The 27,413-nt window shown below is 36.5% G+C and overlaps 1 protein-coding gene across 1 annotated transcript in view; it reads left to right on the forward strand.

Moving 5' to 3' along the window:
* LOC129760232 (BMP-binding endothelial regulator protein) overlaps nt 1-25,128 on the forward strand; it is a 76,781-nt gene extending 51,653 nt beyond the window's left edge. The window contains exons 3-4 of the mRNA XM_055757838.1: nt 7,918-8,354; nt 13,915-25,128. Coding sequence (XP_055613813.1) covers nt 7,918-8,354; nt 13,915-15,102 — 1,625 coding nt within the window. The 3' untranslated portion in view covers nt 15,103-25,128. The remainder of the gene's footprint in view (nt 1-7,917; nt 8,355-13,914) is intronic.
* The last annotated feature ends 2,285 nt before the right edge of the window (nt 25,129-27,413 follow it).

The raw sequence follows: 27,413 nt of genomic DNA on the forward strand, positions 1-27,413 counted from the left end.
GGATTGCTTCTGGTGCTCCTCCATCAAAACCAACTGATTACGAAGCTATTAGTGCTTCTGGTGGAAACGTCAACTTGGAAGCAGAGTTCCAGTGCAACGTTACGCTTCAGAATATCAGCAAACCTGCTACCTGCTACATTGCTCCGAGCAATGATCTCAATTTAATGGGCCTAGATCTGATCGATTCGTTCAACTTGTTGTCCATTCCATTGTCATCGGTATGCAACAGAGTCAGGGTGAAGTCTGGATTCGACGATAAGGTGCGACAGCTACAGTAAATGTTTCCCAAGCTATTGCAGAACTCCTTGAAATTGTGCACTAACACACAGGTAAAATTGTACTTCAAGACATATTCTCTCGACGCATTTGAACGACGCTCGATATTTTTTCCTCTCTTGCTGGTATACGCATATTCAGCATATTCGATTCATCCGCCTTGCCAGGTAAATTTTTTGACGTTTCGGAGTTAGGACAAATGTATGGCCGTTTTCAAAAGCTTTCCAAAAGCTCCCTAACTAATCGAAACTTTTCTATGGAGGACATGGTGTCGCTAGTGTTTGCTTAATAACTCCCATCGAACGCTTACTTGAAAATCGAGGTTGACGATGAATCTAAGGATCTGCTCAGGATAAACACGCATCATGGGTTATTCAGGCTCAACCGTTTGGCTCTTGAGGTCGAACCAGCACCCGGGCGTTTCAAAAGATAATGGATTCCATGGTTTCTGGATTGAAGGATGTTCGTGTTTATCTGGATGATGTGTTCGTAAAAAATGGGAGTTCCGATTCAACGTTTTAAAATCAAGCACTGCGTGCCTTTATAAGACATGCGAAAAAAGATTGATATAAACTTCTTGTTTATGTTTGATTGAAGTTTCAATAGAGCATTCAGAACTCTTTATAAACAACTTAAACAGTATATTTAGTATGTACAGTACCGTTCATAATTATATAGAAATTGGAGGCACGCGCACTGTCACTTTGACTTTGAACTTCCATAACTTTTTACTCTGATGATATTTTTTGATCAATTTTTCTGCGTAAGGGGCTGTCCATTAATGATGTCACGCAAAATTTGGAAAAAATTTACCCCCCATCCCCCCTCCGTCACATATTGTCACAAATTCCGTAACCCCCCTTTTGTATTACGTCACGTTTTCCTAACCCCCCCCCCCCCCCCTGGAGTAAAATTTTCAACTCATAGAAATTTGATTAAAAATGTTGCTTTTTTTTTAAATTCATCAGTTTTATTCAAAGAATTGAAAAAAAGGTTAACAACTTTTAACAATCCTTCAATCATTGCTTAAAACACATTTCAATCATGAGTCCAAGGATTATGTTGATGACTTTCCATATCAATGACCAAATCTCTATCCAACCATCCAAATCTAGTTCCTCTTCTTCAATCCATTCGCAATCCAAATCTTCTCCACAGGTTAGAATTGCCAAGCAATCCTGTTCCCGTTTTGCCACAATTTAAGTGGAAAGGACTTTCCTGAGTGTTGCAGTGAAAGTCTTCTTGTGAACTTTCCTATGCTAATCAAATTTACCAAAAGTGATTACGTGAGTATTATTCATTAAATGAATGGTGCAAGTATAGTTTTATTAAATTTAGGATAAAACTATTTGTTATTGTTTTGCTGCGTTTTTTTTTGTAATGATAAGTGATGTCACGCTCAAGCTGAACCCCCCTCCCCCCCATGTCACAAATTGTCACAAAAATCAAAACCCCCCCCTCTCCCCCTAACGCGTGACATCATTTATGGACGGCCCCTAAGATACATCGTGCATCAACTATCACACTATTATATCACAAAATTTGAGCTTTCTAAAGATTGTTTGGCCAGAGATACAGTAATTCTACGAAAATCAGACTTTTTGGACTTTTACCATTCAAACTGTGATAGGGTTAGTTGCCCTACTTTGGACCCATTAAGCGGTGGTTTTTAAATAATCAAGGTTTTCTCACGAATGGACGGGAAATTTATATCCTTCAGGAAGTTCATTTATAAGTCATGATCTTATCTGCAAGTTTCAATGAAAATTTTCAACATGGGTTTCGCCATTATTGAAAGATTTGCAAAGATATGGATGATTTAAATTTCCAACTTTGAACCTACTGTTCCTATTTTGGTACTGGACTGGTCCCTTTCATTGGACCTAGAACAAAAACTCCTATAAAAAGTTTGATTTTTCGAAAATAAATAAACAAATTTATTGTAAATGTAAACTTAAATCAATTACAATCATAAAATAGTATAACAGCTTTTTAATATTTAAAAAACTAAATGTTCTGTTATGAATATCACAGCACTCAGCTCTATCAGCAAAACGATAGCTGAAACTTGATTGTGTTTACTTACTTATAGTTTATTTGCGTAAATCTGGCAAAAATGTAGGAAATATTAAATATTGGTTCTGAATTATGCCCCTATTAAAAATTCGCAACATTGTTGATTTGTTGGTTTTGATACAAAGATTTGGTGATGTCAGGTCTAAACATGGAACATCAAAGTCGAAAGTTTCCTATATTTGGACCCTTTGTAAATTTTCCGAGTTTTCCATTAATTTTGATGATTTTTTGGAAAAATGGGTAGTATGGTTCATATTCTTCACAGTGAAAGTAATTTCCCTTTAAACTTTGGCGTGGAAAGTAAAAAATCGTGATTTTTCCTTAAACACTCTAACTTTTCAATACGCGCCCCACTGAATGAGCTGTCTGATTTACCACTGATGAAGAGGTTCATTTTTGAAAACGTTGAAAATTTTATCAGAAAGACTTTTAATGGCAAAAAACGGTACGGTAGGGTTCAGGAAGAATAAGAACTCATTGTGTGCATTGGAATATCTTTATTTTATGCCAGCAAAATGAATTATTTTCAATTTTCGGCATTTTAGGACTAAAGTAGGCTCTAGGTCCAAAGTAGGAGCACTCATCCTATTTCAGAAACTACGCAACGCTTTCTATTGAAATTTTGCAGAGTGACTGTTGAAATATAAAGTTAACATGTCTGAAGTTTTTGAAAAGTTCTATTTATGGGATTTAAAGTTACGTGATGTACAATTTTTCAGGCATGAACCTAAAAATGCGATTTCTATAGAATTTTGGAAGTTTCATGAGAATCATTTTTTTTTTCATCCACAAATCAGTCAAATAATGTCTGACAAAAGCAATGACGTAAAGAAAAAAATGAATAAATGATCCATTTGTGTTTTGAAATTAGAATCTCACAAAATTGTTTTAGACTTTTGATTGAAAGAGATTTACTGGTTGTTCAACATAAAATATGATTTTCCTGATGAAACATTCGTCCAAAATTCTATAGAAATCGCATTTTAAGGTTTATGCTTGAAATATTGTACATCGCGAAACTTTTGATCCCATCGATAGAACTTTTCAAAAACTTCAGACATGTTAACTTTATATTTCAAAAATGTCACTGCAAAAATTTCAATAAAAAACATTGCGTAGTTTCTGAGATATTGCAGTTTGAATGGTAAAAGTCCAAAAAGTCCGATTTTTGTAGAATTACTGTATCTCTGCCCACACAATCTTTAGAAAGCTCAAATTTCATGATATGATAGTGTGATACAGTGAGCGAAATAAGAATAGCACCACTATGTGTTTTGCTTGTTAAAATATAAATGTTTGAAAATCACCAAAATTTTCTTCTATAAATTGTTTTGAATTGTTTAACGGATAAATCAAGCATAAGTTTACTTTTTTTGGACGGAGCAATTGGCGTTGAGGACCAAAACTATGGAAAAAGGGTGCGAAATAAGAATAACACCACTTTATTGTGTTTTTCAACAAAAACAAGATTATTTCTAAAAATTTACTGTGTAAAAGTGAATAATAATGCTTCTACGAATGATTTGAATAGTTTACTGCATTTTCGGGAGTTTTCTAGAATTCCAAAGATTTTCAAAGGTTTTCAAATGGTGTTTTAAGAGATGCTCTACTAAGGAATTTGATATTTGAGCTGTAATTCTTTACCAAGCTACTTGTTTTCTTCATTAAAATGACGTGAAATAATGAATCAAATATTTTAGGTTTATTTTAAGTCAGAAAAAACGGGTTGGAATTCATAAACTTAGCTTTTTTCAATAAACATCACTTTTTCCAGTTTCAAGTCATAGATGGCAGCACTATCTTGCCGTTGAAACCAAATTAAGTCTCAATATTGATTTTTCAGGTTTATTTAGGCTCATATTCATCATTTCGAGGTAGTTTTCCAACACATTTTTGTTGGAGTTTACGCTGCAGAAATCTTTTTTCAAAAAAAAACTCCAGCACAAGAATATAACACCGCCAAAATTCCTGCTCATCTCAACTTCCGATTCAATTTCAAATCATACCAATAATACTTCTAGTTATCCGGTTTATCAAGCTCCATCGGAAAGTACAAAATTATTATTTATTTTTTGATTATTTTTTGATATTGTGATCTTAGAATTTCCAAGCCGGTCACACGGTACCAAGTACTTATTTCTTGACCAAAGTCATCCAGCACACCTGAATTAATCCCAGATATTCGAAAATAGACATCAATTCGGTTAAATTGCAAGATAGTGCTGCCATCTATGGCTTGAAACCAGAGAAATAGCGATTGACTATTTAAAAACATTAGTATTTTTGAATTTGAAGCCTGTTTTTTTATTCAAATTCAGCATGAAATCTATGTTTCGTCAATTTGCATCATGCTTATGAATGGTAATGAAGAAATAAATCAGTTTGATAAAGTATTACAGCTAAAGTATCAAATTCCTAAACGCTAGAGGAGCATCTCTTAAAATCCCTTTTTAAAACCTTTGAAAATCTTTGAAATTCTAGAAAACTCCTTAAAATACAGTTATCTATTCAAATAATTCATAGAAGCATTATTATTCACTTTTACACAGAAAATTTTAAGAAATAATCTTGTTTTTGTTGAAAAAACACAAGTGGTGCTATTCTTATTTCGCACCCTTTTTCCATAGTTTTGGTCCTCAACGCCAATTGCAACGTCCAAAAAAGGTAAACTTATGCTTGATTTATCCGTTAAACAATTCAATACAATTTATAAAACAAAGTTTTGGTGATTTTCAATCATTCATATTTTAACAAGCAAAACACTCACTGTAGTTGATCTATCTTACGCAAAAAAATTGATCAAAAAATATCATCAGAGAAAAAAAGTTATGGACGATCAAAGCCCACATGACAGAACGCGAGCTTCCAATTTCTATACAATTATGAACGGTACTGTATATATTTTATTAGCGTTTTCAGAACTACCTGAAAACAAATGGTTGAATAAAAAAATCTAAGCAGAACGAGTCGTGAATTGATTCAATGAGTTGGATAATTAAGTCAAGTCCATCATTACGCCTACCAATATCTGAAAGATTTTGTTGCCCAACACGGAAGCCCAAAACAACTGAAAAAAAAATCAAATAAATATTTAATTTTCAAGAAACCAAATCCAAATGATGCTTCAATGAAAGATCTCCCTCAATGAAAAAGAATCTGATTATGACATTATGGGGGCTACTTTTAATTTAATTTTCGCAACCCCACAATAATTTTTCAATCAGTTTTGGCCTTGACCTATGCAAGCAATGGCAAATCATACACCACTTCCTACGGCACCATTCAAGCAAAACGAATATGAATCAATTCGGTTTCCTCATCTGGATGAAGATTGATTAGTATTTCGTTCGCCCAACTGGAGCACGATGTAGTTTTTATCGAGCGTGATGGGGCTGTCCCCACCAGAGAAATGAAGAACGGCCCACACAATGCCGCATTTAGAACGATTTCTTGTCTCCCAAATAACTGATGAATAGTTACGTTCCAGTGCAAATATCTTAAGTCGAGTAGAAAAAAATTCTTTTATTGTTGGGTTTTATTTTGTTAAACTCTGATTGATATTTTCATTTACTGTTTTGGAAAGCTGTACATGGTATCAGGCTTGCAATTTCTCTAAGGCGTCGTACACAAATTACGTAACGCAAAAAATCTAGAATTTAGATCCCCTCCCCCCCTTATGTAACAATAAGTAACGTTTGATAAGACCCCCCTTCTAAAGTTACGTAACGCTAAATACCCCCCCCCCCCCCCCCATATTCAATTTTGAAATTAAAAGTAAAAGTACACAAAAGTTTATTTGATGCATTTTTATTCTGAAACGTTCTTTGAGAACGTTAAAATAATATAAAGATAACATACTACAGTAAAAATATCAAAAGAAAAAAGAAAAAGAAAAAAAAAACAGCAATGGTCCAAGTTGGATTCATGTGTTTATCAACTGTGACGACGACGATTGGCTTAAACGATAGCGTTGTAGAGGCGTTGAAACAGGTCGGGAGGAAGGTGAGGAAATTGCACACAGTCAGTTACACTGCACATAAACACTGAATGAGCTGCAGTCGATGACGTGACAGTAAAATAAACAAAACAGCAAAGCTCACTTCGTTTCATTCGCGCAGTGCGCAGACAAACACATAAACGGTTTTTCTGAATCAAACTTTTTTTACAAAATACTTAACCACCGTTGACGCTTTCGAACAAGGGGTTCGTAGATTTGCACGCCAAAAAATCGAAATCACAATTCTTTCTTTATGTTTTTTTTTTCCATTAATTTGTTACGTAACTGAACCAAGTACCCCCCCTCTCCCCTACGTAACAGCAAGTAACGCAGACTCAACCCCCTTCCCCCCCTACATGCGTTACGTAATTTGTGTACGACGCCTAACGAGAATCACCGATGTGCTCGGTTTTCGATTCTCGGTAGAGATTCTCTGAAACGCACCGCAGAGATTTTTAGCCGAACCTCTGTAGAGAATCTGTAAATCAACACGACAGAGCTAACACACACTACAGTGAAAAAATGTTTTCACCAAGGAGAGCGACAGCGACGGCAGCTGGCTTGGCTTGTTGCGTTTACCAACACATACGAAGCTGAATCACTCGCCCGAAACATTCATCGTTTGTTGATGCTATTATTATGCACACCGTCGTGTTTGTTTTTGTTTTTGCTTTTTGGTGGCTTCAACTAGTCGGTTCTGTGTTTTCACCGGGGTGCTCTACAGTGACAAATCGTCGCACGCCAGAGCTATTGAACTTGGGTGTGTGTGGCTTTCGAAACCGGGGTGCGAATAATGTGTGGAGAGGATCGAAAAATCTCACCCGGGTGATTTGCAACTATCGCACGGGGTTTTTTTTTTCTCCGTTCTCCGTTTTTCTCGGTAGAGAATGGCATCTCTGCATGGTATGAGGAAGAATGAAAATATCTGTTCACAAAGATTTTTAGCAGGCAAGATGGATGTATATAAATCCCTAGAAAAAATATCATCACCGTTAGTTAAGCAAATCTTAGACCACCTTGGACGGTTGAAAATGTTATATCAATGAAAGTATAAATTTACCATAAACCACATTCCAAGTTTGAAGAACGTACGGTATTTAGCCATTAAAACAGCAGAACGAAATCTTTTTGAAAATTGTTCATTTTGGGTGTAGCTCTTCTGCGCTTTTGGCTCCGTTTCAAATTCTATGTTTCTAGCAATTAATCTTGTTGCTGCTCTTCTGCTAGTTTATTGTATTTAGTTCTACTTCTAATTGCATCTGTGCACGTTTTTTTTTACTTTGAATCAGGCTATGAAGTCGACAGCTAGTTGTTGTGCTGAAAGCTCGCTTCATAAACTTGTTTCTTTATTTCCTTTTTAAAAATAATAAAGTATCGTTCGATTTAAAAAGTTGAACGCAATGCAGGATTTTAGTCAAGTAATTCTATGTCACAAGAGTTGAAAAGTAGAGAAAAAACTGTTTATATTAACAGATTTTTGAGAATTGGAACAAATGAATCAACCCTTTAAAATTACTGTTAAAATCGCATTGATAACTGTATTTTTTCCTGTCATTTCCCATTTTCAGGCTGCCAGCTTAATGGCCAACAGGTAACGGGTGAGGCCACCCTGAGTGAGGATCCCTGCGTCAAGTGTACCTGTGATGGGCGGAAGTTGACTTGCACCAAGAAGTCCTGTCCGGTGCTGCAATGTCCGATCACCAAACAGTACCGGCTTCCGGGAGAGTGTTGTGCCCGCTGCAAGGATCGGCTGGAGGAGATGAAGATGGACCAGAAGCGATGCTTCATGGGAAAAGCGGCACACTTTCATGGGAAATCGTTTGTTGCCGATCAGTGCGCCACCTGTGAGTGCCGCAACGGAACTTCGTTCTGTCAAAAGGACACCTGTCCGGTGCTGGAGTGTGCCGTTGAGGATCAGATCAAAGGACCGGCCGATTGTTGTCCTTCCTGTCCGGAGACAATCGAGTTGCGCTCGACTTGTTCGGTGGGAGGGAACATCTATGAAGTGAGTAGTAATGTAATCTATCATAAGTTTTCTGGTAATTTCAAGGTTAAATCTCACCACATCGACCCTCTCCGATTTCGCTCAAATCAGTAGGATGACTTGATCTGTATCTTCTACGGTTCACAAAAAAATTGCTGTGTTTGAAAAAAAAGGCAAAACAATTTATAATAGGGGCCCCATTTGGAGGGGGTGGACTGATTCCTCTTTATCAATAATTTACATTTTCAAAGCTCGATAAATCATAGCATTGGGAGCCACAAATTAAACTTTGATATTTTTCATTTTTCTGTAAATACTGCCATTTTGAAGTTCATAGTCTTTATGTTCTCTCTGCTCTGCTCAAGTCCCAACCGAATTGGATTTTTTTTTTTTAATAAAGTCTGTTTCACATAGAATCTTGTCGCATCTTTTCATTTACTGCAGTGCCCCTAGTTGTCACATCGCGAATCTATTGACAGTGTTTTGATCCGGATGGTTTGTTTACTTAGTGGTGAAAATTTCATCAAGATTGAAGCAGTCAGTCAAAAGTTATCGACGATAGAACGCAAAAGGCGAGAGGAAATTCTGCACACTCACGTAGAGAAACCGACGTGGTCAGGGGTTAAGATCGCGAAATTCCTGAAATATCTAAAATCGACTGTAAATTCGGTACTGCAACGTTACCGGGAGACCCTTACGGTGGATCGAGCAAAATAAACCACGCGTAAAAGTGGAACATATGACCGGAAGCTGCGAGAAAAGGTAATTTGATCAGTTCACAATAATCCTGGAATCTCCTTGCGTGATTTGGCGAAAAAGTTCAAGGCGAACCACAGTACAGCTCGACGAATTTGTTTGCGAGAAGGCTTGCGGTCGAATCATGCAAGCAAACACCCCAACAGGACGCTGAAACAAAACCTAGTTGCCAAAACCAGGGCAAGGAAGTTGTAAAGGGCGAAACGGTCAAAATTTGGTCAATATCAACTTAACGTATTTCTTTCAATTTTTCATTAAAAAAACATGAACACCCCTCATTTTGAAGGTGTGTGTGTGTGTTGTGTGTTGTGTGTGTGTGTGTGTGTGTGTGTGTGTGTGTGTGTGTGTGTGTGTGTGTGTGTGTGTGTGTGTGTGTGTGTGTGTGTGTGTGTGTGTATGTGTGTGTGTGTGTGTGTATATGTGTGTGTGTGTGTGTGTGTGTGTGTGTGTGTGTGTGTGTGTGTGTGTGTGTGTGTGTGTGTGTGTGTGTGTGTGTGTGTGTGTGTGTGTGTGTGTGTGTGTGTGTGTGTGTGTGTGTGTGTGTGTGTGTGTGTGTGTGTGTGTGTGTGTGTGTGTGTGTGTGTGTGTGTGTGTGTGTGTGTGTGTGTGTGTGTGTGTGTGTGTGTGTGTGTGTGTGTGTGTGTGTGTGTGTGTGTGTGTGTGTGTGTGTGTGTGTGTGTGTGTGTGTGTGTGTGTGTGTGTGTGTGTGTGTGTGTGTGTGTGTGTGTGTGTGTGTGTGTGTGTGTGTGTGTGTGTGTGTGTGTGTGTGTGTGTGTGTGTGTGTGTGTGTGTGTGTGTGTGTGTGTGTGTGTGTGTGTGTGTGTGTGTGTGTGTGTGTGTGTGTGTGTGTGTGTGTGTGTGTGAGATAATGCATGACGAAACCTACGTCAAAGCCGACTACAAGCAGCTACCGGGACAGGAGTTTTATACGGCTAAAGGCAGGGGAAAGGTAGCAGATATTTTCAAGCACATGAAACGGTCAAAGTTCGGGAAGAAATATCTGGTTTGGCACGCCATCTGTACCTCTGGCTTGAAAAGCAGCATTTTCATAGTTCCGGGACTGGCAACCAAGAAATTTACGTAAAATTGTGTTTGAATAAACGTCTGCTGCCTTTCCTGAAGAAACACGGTTGTTCCGCACTGTTTTGGCCGGATTTGGCATCTTGCCATTACGGCAAAAAGGCCATGGAGTGGTACGCCGCCAACAACGTGCAGGTGGTTCCCAAGGACAAGAACCCTCCCAACACGCCAGAGCTCCGCCAATTGAGAAGACCAAAGACCAAGACTAAAGAAGACCAAAAAATTGCTAAGGACGAGCAACAGTTCAAGGCAAACTGGCTTTCTGCGGCGAAGAAGGTGAACAAGGTGGCTGTACAAAATCTGATGGCAGGGGTTAAGCGCATTTTTCCTGAATTGTATACTTATTAAACTTGAAAAAGAAATTTAATTTGATTTTTTAAATAAACGATTTCACCGATTTACACGCGTTTTCCCTTGACCAAATTTTGACCGTATCACCCTTTATATCGTTTAGTGGTATAAGGAGAACAAGATCGATTTTGTTGAAAAAAGTATCAATCCACCAAACTGTCCGGATTTTCGTCCCATCGAGAAATATTGGGCAATAGTTAAGGGCAAACTGAAGAAATGTGGCAGAACCATGAAAAAACCCGCTCAAATGGAAAAGTTGTGGAACAAGATGGCGAATGAGGTTACCAGCAGTACTGTGCAGAAAATGTCTGCTCTGGGTATCACAAAAAAAGTTTAAAAATTCATCCGAAAAGCTGACGAATGATTTTTATGTATTTTTTCCTTCAAGTGCAATAAAAACCCTACAAAATGACATTTCTACTTTTGCTGTACGTTATTTCTTTGCGGAGAAATGATCTATTTTATCCGACCAGATTCTATGGAAACAGACTTTATGTTTTTATTTGAACCAATTCATTATTACATTTATATTACACTATTACATTAAATTAGGTGTTCAGCTCAATAATGAAGACTAAGTCGATTTGGAGTCATTTTTGAATTACTCTTACCCTGGTGCTTTAAAAGCTTCGTTTTAGTTCAAAACTCATCCATGATTTTTTGCAGAATTTTTAAGTAACTTTTACATGAATAAATTTGAACTTTTGACACATTCCACGCGCTTGTACCGCTCAAAAGTGATTTTTATCCGTTCGCGTATCAAAAAATCTCAAAATTGTCTATAATTTTGATAATTCGAATCACACAAAACGAACGGAAAAAAGAGAAAAAAGTTTTTTTACACATGTTTCAGATGATTTTGAAAATCAGTTTTTTTGTTGAAAAAAAGTAGTGTTTTTGACAACTTTTACAAAATCATTAATTTTAATATATGGATTTTTTTTTTGAAATTTTTTAGTATGTTCAGAAGCCAAAAAACACGGCTTCATTTTGTAGAAAAAAGAATTTGTTTATATCCAATGTAGTTGGATTGAAAAGCGAACAAAAACAGTTGCAAATGAGTGAATTCACGTCACAAAAAAGGCAAGTTTTTAATTTTACGAGAGAACACTGACTTTAAAAAAAATTAGATTTTCTTTCTTTTTCTCAAAATGATAAGACGATTCTAAAACTCTAAAATTTATAGAAATCGGTTGGAATCTAGCTGAGTTACAACAGCGCGAATGAGTGAATTCACGTCACAAAATTTGATTTTTCGTTAAATTTTATATGAAAAATGTGCTCTGAAAGCAGTTTTGACCTTCCAGATGGTCGGTTTTTTACAAATCGAGCATAATTTAGTTGATTTTAGTTCATTATTTTCAAATAAAAATACAAAAAGATTGAAAAAAAATAATTTTTTGTTTTTGGTGAATCTTTAAATGAAGACAGTAGTAATTTTAACATATGATCCCTCAATATGTTGCTATTCAAGTGCCAATCAAAATAAGGAAAAAGTTAGGTGCAGATACTGAAAATTTATGATTGTAAAAGTTGGAACAACAAAATATCGTTTTTGAAAGTGTACATAATATTTGATGACTCTAAATAATGGTTCAGTATAACCACAGTATAACTTTATATTTCGTGACGTGAATTCAGTCAACTACCCTGTTCTGTTTGAGCTGAGTGAATTCACGTCACAACTTCAAATAAGCATAACTTCGTTCGTTGCTGTTCAATCGAAAAGCTTAGTACATCAAATTGTGGGTAATTGTTTTCTTTACAACTCATTCGAGGACACCGATATTCTATTTCCACAGAGAGAACAGGAAATTAAAGATGTATGTACTAAAGTCCGAAATGGTTAATTCTAGCGTGAACTCACGTCACAAATGACAAAAGTAATTAACCACAACAAAATCAACTTAAATTATAAAATGACCGAATTTTATTCATTTTGAAGGAAATTCAATGCGGATAACGGAAAAGCGATTTCACGTCACGGTGGAATGTGTCTTTTATGTTTGTATGTGAAAATTGAATATTTTGTACTGAAAAATCAACATTTTTTTGTTTTTTATGTGGAATCATGGTTTTTGTGCTTATTTATAAATTCTCTTCAGGAAATTTTTCGCCCCTTTGTGGAATACCGTAATTAAGTACCTTATTAGGCAAAAAAGTTATTATCTAGTTGTTTAATAGGGGTATCGCTTTTGGCATTGAAAAACTTTTAATTCAATTGACATCACTGCTGGGTACCTAGCGAGGTCACTTCCCGGCAATGTTATTCAAACCGTGTGGAGCACATCTCTCAGATTTCCCCTTTTTTCCCCTCGTTTTGACAGATTTAAGCTTTTTTCCTCAGATTTAAACTTTCGTCTCCTATGCTCTAAAGGCAATAAGGTTAAATCTGAGGAAAAAAAGCTTAAAAACGAGATTCACGAGCACATATTTAAAAGATGTAGATCACACGATACATAGACAAATCGTGTAAAGTTGCAGGGATCTAGGTATAGTCCTATTTGCCGCTGGTAGTGTTCATGATATTATGCTGGTTCACTCATAAGTTGCATAATTTCCATTATATTTTGATGCAAAAATTTTAGTTTTTCCTCAGTCATTTCACCAAAATTAACAAAACTGTTAGAATAAGAAAATGAAGGAGAAGAGAAGGTATTTGAATTTGTGGGAGTTTCCCAAGCCTTCGCATGTGCATTGAGGCTTGGTTTTTCCCATCAGTTATACCCGAAGCAGGCAACCCATTTTCAAACAATTCTGAGATCGTCAAACGACTAGTCTGTGGTGCTGAATCAGCTCAGGTAACATTTAAACCACTTCGAGCATTACCCAGACGTGATTCAAAAGTAGGCCGAGGCTGACCGCGAACAGGCAGATTGTTTGCCAGCCTGACGCGTGACGATGAGAAAGAAGAAGGGGGAGAAGAAAATTTTCTGATAAGTTTGGGATTTTTCCTAGAAGCAAAAATTTTTGCTCTAACGGGACAGTCTATGGAATTGGAGGAACAATTACCTGCGCAATTCGCACATTTGAAAAATTCTGTTTGTGGTTTATCATAACCAAAATGGCATTAAGATGTTTCATGATCGAATGAGCCACAAAGTATGCATCTGACATTCATTTTACAATTTTTAGTGCCGTGACAAAAAGCCCAAAAAGTTGAAGGTTGTTGGAGCTTATACACACACAATGAAAAAAACCTCAAAAATCATCAAAACAAGCCAAAACAGACTGCAAAAAAATTGCGCATTTTATGAGGCTCATAACGAGCATTAAATATTTAATCTCTTGTGGTTGTCTTAACCTTCAGGGACAAATTATGGTGAATCCCCAATACACATTTCTATGGGCCAAATCTTGAATTAAATGTCATTATTTTCATTTTGCCTTTTAGAACGGAGAAACGTGGACCCTGAACGCGTGTGCCTCCTGTGAGTGCCGAAACGGTGAGATTCGCTGCTCCAAGATCCAGTGCACCAAACAGAAGTGCAAACCGAACGAATCGCTGGTTACGCCAAAGGGTGAGTGCTGTCCGAAGTGCATCGAGACCCCGGGAGTTTGTACCGTGTTTGGTGATCCGCACTATCGCACCTTCGATGGGCACTTCTACAGCTTCCAGGGTTCCTGCAAGTACCAGCTGACGGCGGACTGTGTGGATCATAGTTTTTCGCTCAGGGTTACCAATGATGCCCGGTCCACGAAGTCGAGTTCGTGGACCAAGACTGTGACGTTAAAGATGGGTAATTTGAAGGTGAACTTGGGTCAGAAGATGCGAGTTAAGATCAATGGATCGAAGGTGGATCCGCCGTATAGGATCGACGGGGTTTTGGAAGTTTACAAGAGCGAGGAGGAGACGGAGGTCGTTGTGAGCACTGAGGTTGGGATCAAGCTGACCTGGGATGGCAACAACTTTATCCAGGTGGAGGTTCCTACCGTTTACAAGAACAAGTTGTGTGGGTTGTGCGGCAACTATAACAATGTTTTCCGGGATGATTTGATCTCTAGAAATGGTGCAAATATGAGTAATAGCGTGTGGAAGTTCGCTCAGTCTTGGGCTGTTGGAGGAGAGAAGGCTTGTACTCGCCCGAAGAAGAAGGACATCGCTGCCAAGAACACGCATTGCAAGCAAAAGAAATCTGCGGCGGTCTGTAATATGCTAACGTCACCCATCTTTGCCAGCTGTAATTCTTTGTTGAACCCGGGAAATTACTTTAAGGCTTGTAAGATCGATATGTGCGAATGTCCCAATAAGCAGTGCTATTGCGACAGTTTGGCAGCTTACGCTCATGAGTGCAAACGACAGGGAATCCGATCGCTAAATTGGCGGTGGGACACCAATTGCTATCCGAATGCAACGAACGCTCTGTTCGCAGCGCATCATCATCATCATCGCGAGCATCAGCAGCAGCATCAACGACTACCGGCTGCTGTGCGGCAACAAAAGCAGAAGGGTCATGATCTCCCACCCTCGTTAAAGAACTCCATCGAAAAGCAACTGCCACGACATCGAAAGAAGCAACATCGGCCCAAACCGAACGTGGATCCGGGATCACGAAGACCTCCTCCGCCGCTTTACTCGTAGATTGTCTAGATTTTCAACAGACAACCCATTCTCGGAAGATACAAGGATTTCGGTGCCAAGTACTCCGTTGAACCAGAGATAATGTAGTAGTAAAAGTAGTAGTACTAGTAGACGTAGAACCATACAGTAGTAATAGAAGCGATGAGAAGGGCGGTGTTTTAACTTAACAATTTCTCTTCCCGCGCATGCCGGTGTATTAACAAAACTTGTTGCTGACAAATCAATCTAAGCTTACGTGTTTTTAGAGTAGGTAATGAAAATAAAAAAAAATAAAAGCTTTCGCGATCGACTGCTAGGTGGATACGTACGCCAAGCCAAGCCGCCGGGACAGGGCAAAGGAAACAAAAAACGAACGAAACTCACTAACTAGGCCGTACGTAATAGGAAGAAAGAGAAAGAGTATTTTCTTGTTTGTAAATAGGCATACCCAATACAAAGTTTAGATCGTAGACAAAAGAAGGAAAATAAGAGAGAGAGAGCGCGCTAGCGAGGAGAAATCTCATCCTATCAGTAAGGATTTTTAAATTGTACATTTGTTTTATTTTTATATACAGTGTTTATGTAGAACGGTTTTTACCAATGTGAATTTCTATGTATTTGTACAGTTTTTTTTTCGTTTATTTTAGCTAGGTTGTTCCCGTAGATTGTTAAGGCTCTCATTTCCTTTCATCAGTATTTATTTTATTGTTCACCCAAGCAAAAAAAAAAGCGTTTTAGGTTAGATTCATGATCGAACAATTGTAGTAAGAGGAAGGCGTGAAAAAGAAATCGAACTTCGGTGAGGAGGAGTTGGATGGTGGATGTCTAAGTTGCCTTAAGTCTTTTCGTACTGACTGCCGTACTATTACTTATTGAATCATGAAGAAGTGAGAAATATTTAAAATTTGAAACAAAAAATTTTGGGTTATACCTAGGTGATGAAAATTCAATCTTATTTTATAGATAAAGGTAGTTCGAACAATGTGATATCAGATCATAAATAAAATTTTTTACTCAAAAATTTCAGTTAACCCTCTTCTGCATACTAGCCCATGTATGAGGTCGATGCTTTTTCACATTTTTTTAGCTTTACTCAGCACTGTAAAAAATTTCAAACAACTTAAATGCATCTAAAATTCAATAAGCAATCATAATACCGTAGCCATTTTTTTTTAAAATTCGGCTCATTTGTATAAACTATTTAAATAATTAAAAATATGAAAAAAAATGTTTTTCAGCGAAAATTGCTTAGAAGTCAAGAAATTTAATTAAATTCTATTAATAAATACAAATTGTGATTCTTAACACATTTAAAGTTCATGCAGTACAGGGTTAATGATGAAACTATTTGGAAGTTACTCGAAGACAGAAAAATAATTATTTCAACATTATCATTTTGATATTTTTGTATTGTTCACAAATAGATTGACTTCTCTAATCGTAATTCTTAACTTAATAAAAGAATTACCAGTTGTTTTCAATGTTTTAATTTTGGAAAATGGATAAAGCTGATGAATTTATGTACATCTTATTAAAATCGCTAAATAAAAATTATCTCAGCTGTTTTGGATACAAAACGTTTATATTTCTGATTTCTTTCTTTAACCTGACTTTTAATTTTCAAGATTTTGAGCCCATTGATTTCAACTTTTATAAGATTTAATATCTAATTTTAGTTTTCCAAACTAATGTTTTTTATTAAAGATAAATTATTTTTCACCAGAAATCTTGTATCAATTTTTTTTTGCTTCATTTTCATGTTCAATCTATATTTTAAACCTCGTTTTCTCGCTCCTGATTTTTAAAACTCATAAGTCACGACTAAAATGAAAAATAATAGCTAATCGAATTCCATTTCCATTTGAACCCCTGAAAAAAAAACACTATCTCAGACAAATTTCAAATTTCATCGAGTCGGATGATTATATTTTGAAAAGTGATATTTTGCAAATCGGGTGTTGGTGTTTGCTTCAAAGGAATGAAATTTCAGATCGATCATTTTAAAAATTTTAGACCAAAATGAGGTTTTACTTTAAAAATCAGAAATCTTATCATGTAATTTCAATTCTACAAGATAAGGTTTTATTTTGCATTTCTGTACTTGAACTTCTGTGCGTGAAATACAAAATTTGAAACTCGAAAATACACATGTGACATGTGATTTTTTTAAATTAGAGTTGCAAGGTTGGTCGGCTCCTCCAAAACAACAAAGAGCTCGGCTTCCGAATGCAATCTTCTTTCGCTGATCATGCTCCACTCGTTATTCGAGTTTACACGAGTTGTAAGAGTTGTAAGCGATTCGGACAGCAATTGTGAGAGCATTTGAGTGAGAGCAAGAGATTTTAAGCCAGAGTGCCCTAGTTTACAGCGTTGCCACATAAAAATCTGTATTGAAATCTGTATTGCTCGTTTGGATGCAGAATGTATCAAAAAGATAGGATTGAATGATAAACTGATTGAAACATGAATTTTTAATTTGCCTGGATATTCATTAAAAAAAAACTCGGATTTATTCACTTTATTTGCCAAATCAAACCGAAACAAACAAACCGTGTTGTACATTTTTTTTATCTTTGCGTTCGAACAAAATTTTTCGAGCAAGTTTTATCAAAATAACCATGAAAAGTTAGTTTGGAAGCCTTGAATACGATTTAAATCAGCTGAAGAGTTTTTTGTTCTTGATTTTGGTTGAGTAATTCCTGGGTTTCGACCAAATTACCCGAATTTTCTTCGACAAATTTTTAATGTAATGTCCGGAATTTGCCATGTGTTTAGATAAAATAGCCCGGATTTGTCCAGCCCAGAAATGTGCTGAAAAATTCTGGCAACCTTAATTTAGACTTGTTTGGTTTTTATTGGCCAATTTCATACACTTGATAGGCCCTCTGAAGCTTGTTTGACCAAGATTCCTATCAAACGAGTCTCATTTTGAAGCTCGTGGACAGCATAATACGTTTTGAATTTTGAAAATTTCGCATCTTCGATATGCCTGTGGGAAGATTGTTGACCGCTAGCCAAATCTGTAATAGTAAACAGTGAAAATCTGCCAGGGACTGCAACTCTGTATTAAATCTGTATGAACCCTCAGAAATCAGTATATTTTGTAACGCTGCTAGTGTATCAGTCATGGGGTACTTCTGTCCAAAATGTCCATGCTGGGTAAAACACCAACAACTCTATTTTGATAGATTTGGATGATTTGTGAATTTTTCAGTGAATTCTTCTTACACAAATGTGTTCCTGGAATCAATAATATAATTTAAATAAAATTAATTACCAGATATTCAATCAATCGTAAAAATCAATCGATTTTTGGACAAAACGCCTTCCTCTGAAGGTGCTGTTCGGTAAGATGTAAACAAAACCACGTGTTTTACTCTAGATTTTGGAGTAACAGTTTTCTATTAATACAGACCGACTTTCAAGATATTCAAGATAATATATCGATCTTCTTCTTTACTTAGTTCTCAATTATCATATGAATGCATAATAATTGCAACTTTCTGTCGGTTTTCACAAAAAAATGTGCACTGAGAACCGAATCGATTCACTAAATTTTTCGCCAATAGCAGCAGGAAAATTTGATTCAAACCGATACAATTGAAAATAAAGCCAAAAATTTAAAATTAATTATTTTTCCATTGGAAGATATTTTAAAACCACTTGTATTCATGTGTAGATTAACTTGGAAAAAAATATTGATTTCACATTTTTTCAGAATTTATTAACAGAACTCATATACTTTCACTGTGAACATTGTGTTATATTCGAGTCGTTTTGATCCAATATTTCGGAGAATCACTTGTCTACATTATAATGCATTAGGGCGTCTAACATCCAATGATTTCAAAGGTTGCTTTGAGAAGCGTTTGTAAAACACTGAATATTTTCTTAGTTTTTACAATAAAAAGTAACTTTTTGATAGAATATCAGTTGCAGATAGAAATTCGAAGAACATGTTGCAATGCATTCGAGTTTTTAGCATATGTGTTCCGCAGACTCGGTCGTTTCCCTCAGGACAAACCCTGAAAAATCAGGACACCTGGCACCCCTGCTCTCACCACACAACCAGGATAGGTACAGTAGAGTGGGTGCATATTGAGGAAAAGTAGGCAAGGGGTACCAAAAGTTTCTCATTGGTGGGGGATGGAGACGGAGCGTTTTTTGACAGCGAATTGTTCGTCTACCATGCCTACGATTACGATTGCCTGTCACAAGATGGACGATTCCGTGCATTCTTATAAGAACACACCTGAAGCTTTACACGCCTTGCACACAACGTACCAGGGGTGGAAAACAGAAGAAAAAAACAAAAAATGTCAAATTGATCTGATTAAATCACCGACCAGTGAGCAGGCATCAAATTTTTTTTCATTAGATTGACCATTATTAATTTTTTTAAGTCCTTGGAGAGTTTTGCATTGGATAAGTTTACAAGTTTCACCTAACTGAGCATGTCTCATCCATGAAACAACAGCATTGTTGATTTTTTTTTTTTTTTTTGTTCCGGCACGAATTTTTATCATAAACAATTACAAATCTTTTCAAAAAGTGCTCATTTTTATGTCGAAAAGTAAAGAATGCTGCAAAAATGCTGCAGCAAAATTTCGATTTGCCTGATCTAGACAACGTACAAAAAAAAAACTACCATTTCTTCCTCGCTGTCAGCGTTGCCACATTAAAATTTTTACCCTCATTGTAGAAAAAAATATATGAAAAAACTGTCTCATGTGCACCAACAACCAAAAAGCTCATCAGTGGAAAGAAGATCTGTGTTTTTTGTTGTTTTTGACTCTTGATACCATTTCTGTGCTCTCAATATTTAAAATGATATATTTATAATCAATATTAATTGATTTCCTAAAAGGCGCCTTCTTTAATCTGTGATTTTTTTCTGTCTTTTCGTAATCAAATTTTTTCAAATGATGAAATCAGACTTAATCAGAACCAAATCCTTAAAATCTGTCTTCTGTGTGGGCAGAATCTGTACAAAAAAAAAGTAACAAATATTTACTTTTTTAGATCGAGCTGTACTTTTTTCCTGAAAAAAATCGCCACAGGAGAGATGCCAGTGAGTTCTGTCAGGATCAGTACATCGCGAAGAAAAAAATCAGCATTTTTCAGGACACCACAATATTTTTTGATATTATATGGAGGTCTACTTAAATTCCATAAATAAAGGCCAAATACAGTTGCTGTAATCGCCTTAGTTTATGCAACAGAATTGAGCATGTTCCTGGCTGGCCAGCCGTGTTTATCGAAAAACGCCAACTAAATTGTTGAATTTGATCTGAGATAGTGCCTTCTAAATAAGCTACGGACCACGACCTCACGCTAGCTGCCGGACAATCTAAACCAAGCTGCCGGGCAAACTTTTTCTGAAGAAAGTTTGGCGCTTTAGCCAATATTTTTTATCTTCAAACTCAATCTTGGAAACAACAATTTCTGCAACACCAAAATGTTATTGAATTCGATTATAATTGAGATATTTTTTTGAAAATCAGGAAAATCGAATATGGGACAAACACTGAAAAATCAGGACACCTGGCACCTCATGAGATAGCGTTCGAAGTTTTTTTTCGTGAGAGTAATGGCGTATTTTTTTTTGATTCCGGATTTGGCTCTGGAACGGTCAGAATAAAAAAGCAAGTTTCGGGTTTCAAGTTATTCCATACGTAGGTGTGCGTGAGAACGAGCGCAATGTTTACATTCAGCTGTCATTTTGTTCTCCCTTCTGGATTTCTTCATTCGGTTCTTCACATCCGGATTGCCGTTTTTCGTGTCCGGATTGCACTGGACTGCAGATAGTACGATTTTGCTTGGCTGAGAGGTTCAAAATCGCGGCAATAATCATTTGCCCGTTCATTATTTCAACTGTTTTGTTTTCAGCCAAAAACAGCTGTTTAATGTTTTGACAACAACGTTGAGAGTATTGGTGAACTTCTCGCAAAACTGACTTTTTTCTCAGGGCGACTCCGTCCCTTTTTCGAGCGAACCTAGGTTGCCTCTCGAGCAATAAATGAGCACGATGACAGCAGTTAGAGCGAACCTAGGTTGCCTCTAGTTTGCCTCCAGGTGAAAAAAAATACGGTATAAGTTCACTCGTGTTGGGAAAAATTTGTAGATATTTTGACACTTGTAGCACATTATAAAAGCTTAACCAATTAAAAACATTTTTCAGATCTGCGGCCGTCAAGTTATTTTTACAACACGTGTCCTATTTTCGCATGCTGTGAAGGAAAAATAGGTCACCGAAACCATGTTGTAAAAAATTCAACGGTCAAAGATCTTGAAAACAATTTCGCATCGCGAAATTTTCGAAATTTGCTGTAGGGAATAAGGCTTGCATAAATAGATTAAACAAAAGGTTTACACTGAAAGATTGGCAACACGGTAAACAGGAAATGAGAGAGCACAGAGAAATAACCGGTCGGCCGGCAGTCGGCAACATGCGTGAGCGTCGAGTAACGAGAGAAAAGAAATGTGTGTAGAGTTCTGAAAAAGAGAGCACGATGCGTTTTGAAATGAAAAGCGAGATCAGTTTATAGACTAACTTTATGAGAGATGGTTCGCGTTGATCTGTCGTGTGAAAGAAATTTGAATTAGAATCGAAGAAAATGGTGGTAATTACGGTCGGTTTCGACATGTGCTACAAGTGTCAAAATTCCTGCCACTTTTTCCCAACACGAGTGAACTTGCTCTTAACGTACCAAAAAAACTTTGTTAGCTCTCAGATTTCTTCTCAACACAATGATGTCAAGAGTTGCCAATATGATTTTTAGAGGCTCATTCTGGCAACCTGATAAACCACAGTTTTTCCCTGATTTTTTAAACTAAGCCTGATTTTTCCTGATTTTTGTAAATGTGATAGAAATAGGTGGTATTGAACTGCATTAGATTCCAATGTGGGAGATCAAAATTTGGAGCGACGACCATATAAAAAGAGGATCTCGCTTCATTTCATACTTTTCTGAATTTTAAAAAAAATGTTGGCAGCCCTGCAATGCGCAACACATTTTTCAAAAAAAGGGAATTCTTTTCGTCAGTGGATGTGAATGCTCTCGCTCATCCTCATGTGTTGGGTTTATTAAATGTAATGATAATCAAGCCCATGAAATTTTGAAATTTCAACTCATCAAGAGTAAAATTCTTTTTCGGTTGTTTTTCATTCGGCTTTTAACTTCAAGCCTTGACATCAAAATAACATTTTAAAAATTTTCAACTTTAACTCCGGGATACCTTCGAAAACAAACTGTGACTCGGATTTCACAGGGAAGAAATATTAAGGAATATAGCCTCTGAATTCAAATTTGATACCCGGTATCACGGAAGTGTTGTGATATTTTTTTACAAAATATGCATTATAATTGGCTTAATTTCGTACATAAACGAAACAAGAAAATTAAAATAGTTCAAACTGCTTCAAGTTGTGAGGCTAGTTAATCCAGAGGGTGTGATTTCCACGATTTTTGGCGGAAAGTGTACGAGAAAATGAGAAAAATCTTTTTTTTTACCACAATTAGCTTTTTGCATTCGTGTCCGAACAATTGGAAGATTTCTACAAACAGCTCTCAAACATGTAAGGCATATATTATTATTTATTAATTATGATTATGACAAATGAGTCGTTGTGTGTTTATGTGTTTCGGAATGCAAATGAAACAAACTTATTAGTTTTCTAAATTTTAACGCAATGCAAGTTTTTTCTGTTTGTTTTTATAACAAATTTATCTAGATTGTCTGCCCAACTTTTTTCTTCATAAAAATGGAATAACAATTTATTCAAGAATTTCCACTTTTCATCGTGATCATTCAGCTCCGATTCACTGCAAGTTCAAGAGAAAAGTATTATTCCACGGAATCAAATAGCACAATTATTATTTTAATGTATGTAATGGCGTAGATTTATGTTTTGTTAAGATGAACAAAAAAAAAACCTTAGAAGTTAAGTAGTTCAAAACTCAAAACACGACAACTGCAGTTAAACATAACAGGATTACTATTACAACCTACTCTAGTTAAGGACAATTATGGAATAATAATAATCATTTGTGAATGTGAAGAACGAACCGTACCAATTGTTCAGATGTACATTATTATTAAGTATCTAAGAAAGTTCTTTTCGAAGCTGTTCGAGATAAATACCGAAAACCAGAACAAAAATATGCATCCTCTTTAGCTCTCTCACGTTTCTATTTTCAGCCTCGTTCAAACGTAAACAAATGAAATAAAAAGGATGGAAGTAGATCCATTTTACCGATAGAAAAACAACCAGTCATTTTCTCAAAACAAAAGTATTAAAGCGCAATAACGATATCAAAATGCTAAAATCCATGTCTTGTTTGACGAAAAAGAAAACTGTCTGAAGCAATCGAAAACGAACAAACATATGTTACAAAAATACTATCTCTGCCACGATCAAAAACTACAAGAAAATACCGAAACATGAGTACTACTTAAAACAAATTTACATTCCATTTCACTTCTCAATCACACAAGTAAACATAACGAACAAAAAATTAGAATAGCAAAAGTGACACAGTAAAAACAAAAAAAAAATCTATGTCATAATTCTTTGGAAAACTGAAGAAAAAATTACAAGAAAACAAAAAACAAACGAAAACCGTCAGTTCATTTTGGGACAATAATAAACGTAAATTTTAAGACTATATACAACACAAAAAGAAATAAGAAAAATCATAACCGTACCACGTATCTTCCTCCAATGAGATCTAACCGTATACTGTATTATAAAGAAAACAGAAAGAAAAAACGCATTCTGATATCCACTCTTTGAAGTTTCAGCATTCATCTTTTGTTCTTTGCCAGTGACATTTTGAAACTGATGAACACAAACTAACTTACTTCATAATCGAGATTACCAGTGTATTAAGAGGGGATACTCAACAGTTATAGTAAAAAAAACGAACAAATCCACACAAAACGATTCTGTATGTGCTCATTCACGTAGTAAAGCCCATAAAAATTTAATTCGAGAGGAAAAGGCATTGATTCAAACATACTTTAAAAGTTAGCATTCGACACAATTGTATGTAAGAGGGTTTACAAATTTTGAAACGTTAGAAAAAATTACAGGACAAAAATTTAGCATAGGGTTGCACACGAATGAGCTTAAGTTATAATACTTTCCCACCATTTTTTTCATTTGGCTCACACTTCCAATTTTGAAGAGTACAGTTTTTTTAAGTTGATAAATTTACCCAATTTAAATCATCGTTTCTCTTTGCGTGCATCTGCTCGAAGAGAAGGTTCAAATGAACAAATAAAAATGAAAATGATCTCTTGAAAATATGTATGTAACTATCACAAAGCATCAAACATTAATCGAACATCAATCTCGTGGATGATTCATGTGTAGGTATTAGTCTGAAACCAGCGAAATGTTACAGAAACATGCGGAATCATTTACCCTGTTGTATCTGTATGAGTTGAAAATTGAAGAAAAAAAACTAAGGAACGGCAAAGAAACGTTTAAAATGCAAATAGTTTAAATCTAAGTAGAATGTTGTAGAGTTTAAAGCTTTCTTCCATTCTTTGTTCTGTATAATTCTGGGATAACGGATCACCACCTTTAATAGATTTCCGCTTCTCATTAACAACTTACTCTCCGCATTTTCACTACAGGACAAATCACACAAATTTATCAAAAATGGTTTTTTTTTGTAATTTAATTATGCTTTCTAGATTTCGATACTTGTGTTGAGTTCTGATGGTGCAGAGCCATGAAGGGAGGAGATGTGAAAGTCCAACCAACTTGAAGTGATTTAGAATTTACGAAACATGAAAGAAAACAAAAACAATATGAAAAGTACATTTAAATTTAAACCTAAAAAATGATAGCATTGTTCCTATGTTGTTGTATCTGTACGCATAACACAAACAAAAACATGATGATGAAAATCAATCAATCACCAGCCTTGAAACCACGAGTGTTGTGGTGAGCTGGGCTGTGGTTGGTTTCTCTGAATGTACGGGAGATCAGAAAATATTTAAATAGTAATGAATAAAACGAATAGTATTTATATCTCGAGTAAATCAGTGTATTCATGTTTTTTTTAAACTGTCCGAAATTCCTCAATGATAAAAATCTAAAAATGACAAGGTGAGCGAAGTGCGAGCATCTTTGTTTCTCGAATCTTCATTGAACTGTTGATTCTAGCTGTTTCCGTTATGAAATACTGGAAGAATATCAAGTTGTCATTTATGTATCTCATATTAAATCAAATGCTATGGGCATATATAATAAAGGTAGTTTAAAGTTGTTATTCGACAAGCGGTGGAAAAACGCTGGGCACGATTTTCAACAGATCCAGTCAACTTATCTGCTTTGCCGATAAGGCGGTGGAAGAAATCTACCTCTAACTGTAACGCAAGGCAGGAAAGATTTTGTTAATGAATTATACGTCCAAGGCGGAATAAAGCTTGCTTAATTTAGAATTGCAACAAACTTTTTCTTACTTTTGCTCATATTGTGACACTCCTGGTGGACGGATTTGGAAGTTCTTGACGCTCACGTGTCGGGAATTTGGTTAGTTTATGGAACGTACAGGGTCTGGCAATTGAAGTGCTACATTGAAATAAACATATAAATTGATCAAAACAACAACTTTTAATTCCAAATTCATTCAATGCGCAATCCAAAGTTGGGTTTTCTTCGCTTCGTGAGCCGGCGCCGAGTCCTATTGGAAAACCCAATGCCTAGAATCAAAATGTCGACGTGCCCACGGTTCGACGACATTCTGTAGACCTAGTTCCCGATATGATAAGATATCTTCACTCCTTCAGGGACAAAAACCAGCGGAGTTCGGCCATCACGGGTGATCCCGGCCCAAACCATCACCGATGCTGGTTTCTGCCGCCGGGTGGCCGTCAGAAAGTCGGCATGGCATCGTGATCTGCCTGGCAACCAAACTCTGTCGTTCTGCTTATTCACGAACTGCTGTACGGTGAAGAGTTTCTCGTCTGTAAACACGATATTCTTCAACCTTGCTTCTGCGGCCCTCTTCAGTAGCGCCTTCGCTTTTTTTTACCCGATCTTTTTTCTGCTTCACAATAAGGTCTAGAACCTTTTGGATCTTGTAGGGCTTGGTCTGAAGTTTATCTTTCAGGATCTGACGGAGACTTCGATCCGATATGTTGAGATCCTCTGTGGCGGGTGTCACCACAGTAGGTCAGCGTCCCCCACCATACAGTTTTTTGGCACTTCCGGTCTCCAGGTATCTTTTAACTGTACGGTATACAAAATTTCTGCACACACTTATAACGGATAGCTCACGAACTATGTCCTTCTGCCGTTTGCCAGCTGGGAACAAGGCAACCACAGCGCTACGTTTCTGTTCGAGATCCATTTTTCCGGATAACACCTGATAACAAAAGTAACACTTTTATCCAATGATAGCTTAGACTTAATGTAAACAAAGCGAAGAGGGGTCGTTCAATACTTTTTCGTATGCAACGAAATAATAACTCTTGAAGTAATGTAGCAATTCAGTTGCCGGACCTTGTATTTGTGAGATTCTGCAAATCGACTGAATTTTGCAATCAACCTGGAAGCACAATGGAAGCCTTATGAAGGGAAAAAATGTGCATAGTTATTTGGAAAATCCATTGTGGTCTGCATCTAGGCTAGCTAAACAGCTGAAATTTCCCGGAAATACCGTATGGCGCGATATCAAACGGTAAAAGGAAATATTGACGACAATTTGGAAGCCTCAAGCCAATAGTCGGAGTAAAACCACTGACCATACTGACTGGACACTCGATATCGTTTTTTGAATAATTTTTCCAATAGATCGATTTGAAGAAATGCTATCCCAGTTAAGAAATGCCACCCAACTTTGAAAAAAAACAGGCAATATCTACAATAAAATCGGCCTGAACAGGTACATTTTTCCTACAGGGCATTTTTTGTCACATTTTTCAGGTTCGCCACCTGCCGTCGGTATTGCGAACCTACAAAATCTGTAAAAATAAATTAAACAGAAAATGGTTGAATTTTTGTTTTAAGTGTCATGTCAGTGTGATCAGTGGTGAAACTGTCGACCGGAAACTGCGTGGTAAGATTTTGAAAACGATTAAGAGGATTTCCAATGTGTCGGACCGTGATTTGATCAGGAAATTCGATGCTTCCGATGCTGCGAAGTTAGCAAACAGCCAACTCGGACCATAAAACAGAATAGTGTGACCAAAATCTGTGCTCGGAAGCTATACGACCCGGTGCTGACCAAGTTCAACGTGTGTCTTCTGATGGACGATGAAACCTATGTCTAGGCTGATTTCGGGCAAATTCCAGGTCAAAAATTTTATTTGGC

The sequence above is a fragment of the Uranotaenia lowii genome, unplaced genomic scaffold (assembly GCF_029784155.1).
Source record: "Uranotaenia lowii strain MFRU-FL unplaced genomic scaffold, ASM2978415v1 HiC_scaffold_52, whole genome shotgun sequence".
NCBI classification, from domain to species: domain Eukaryota; kingdom Metazoa; phylum Arthropoda; class Insecta; order Diptera; family Culicidae; genus Uranotaenia; species Uranotaenia lowii.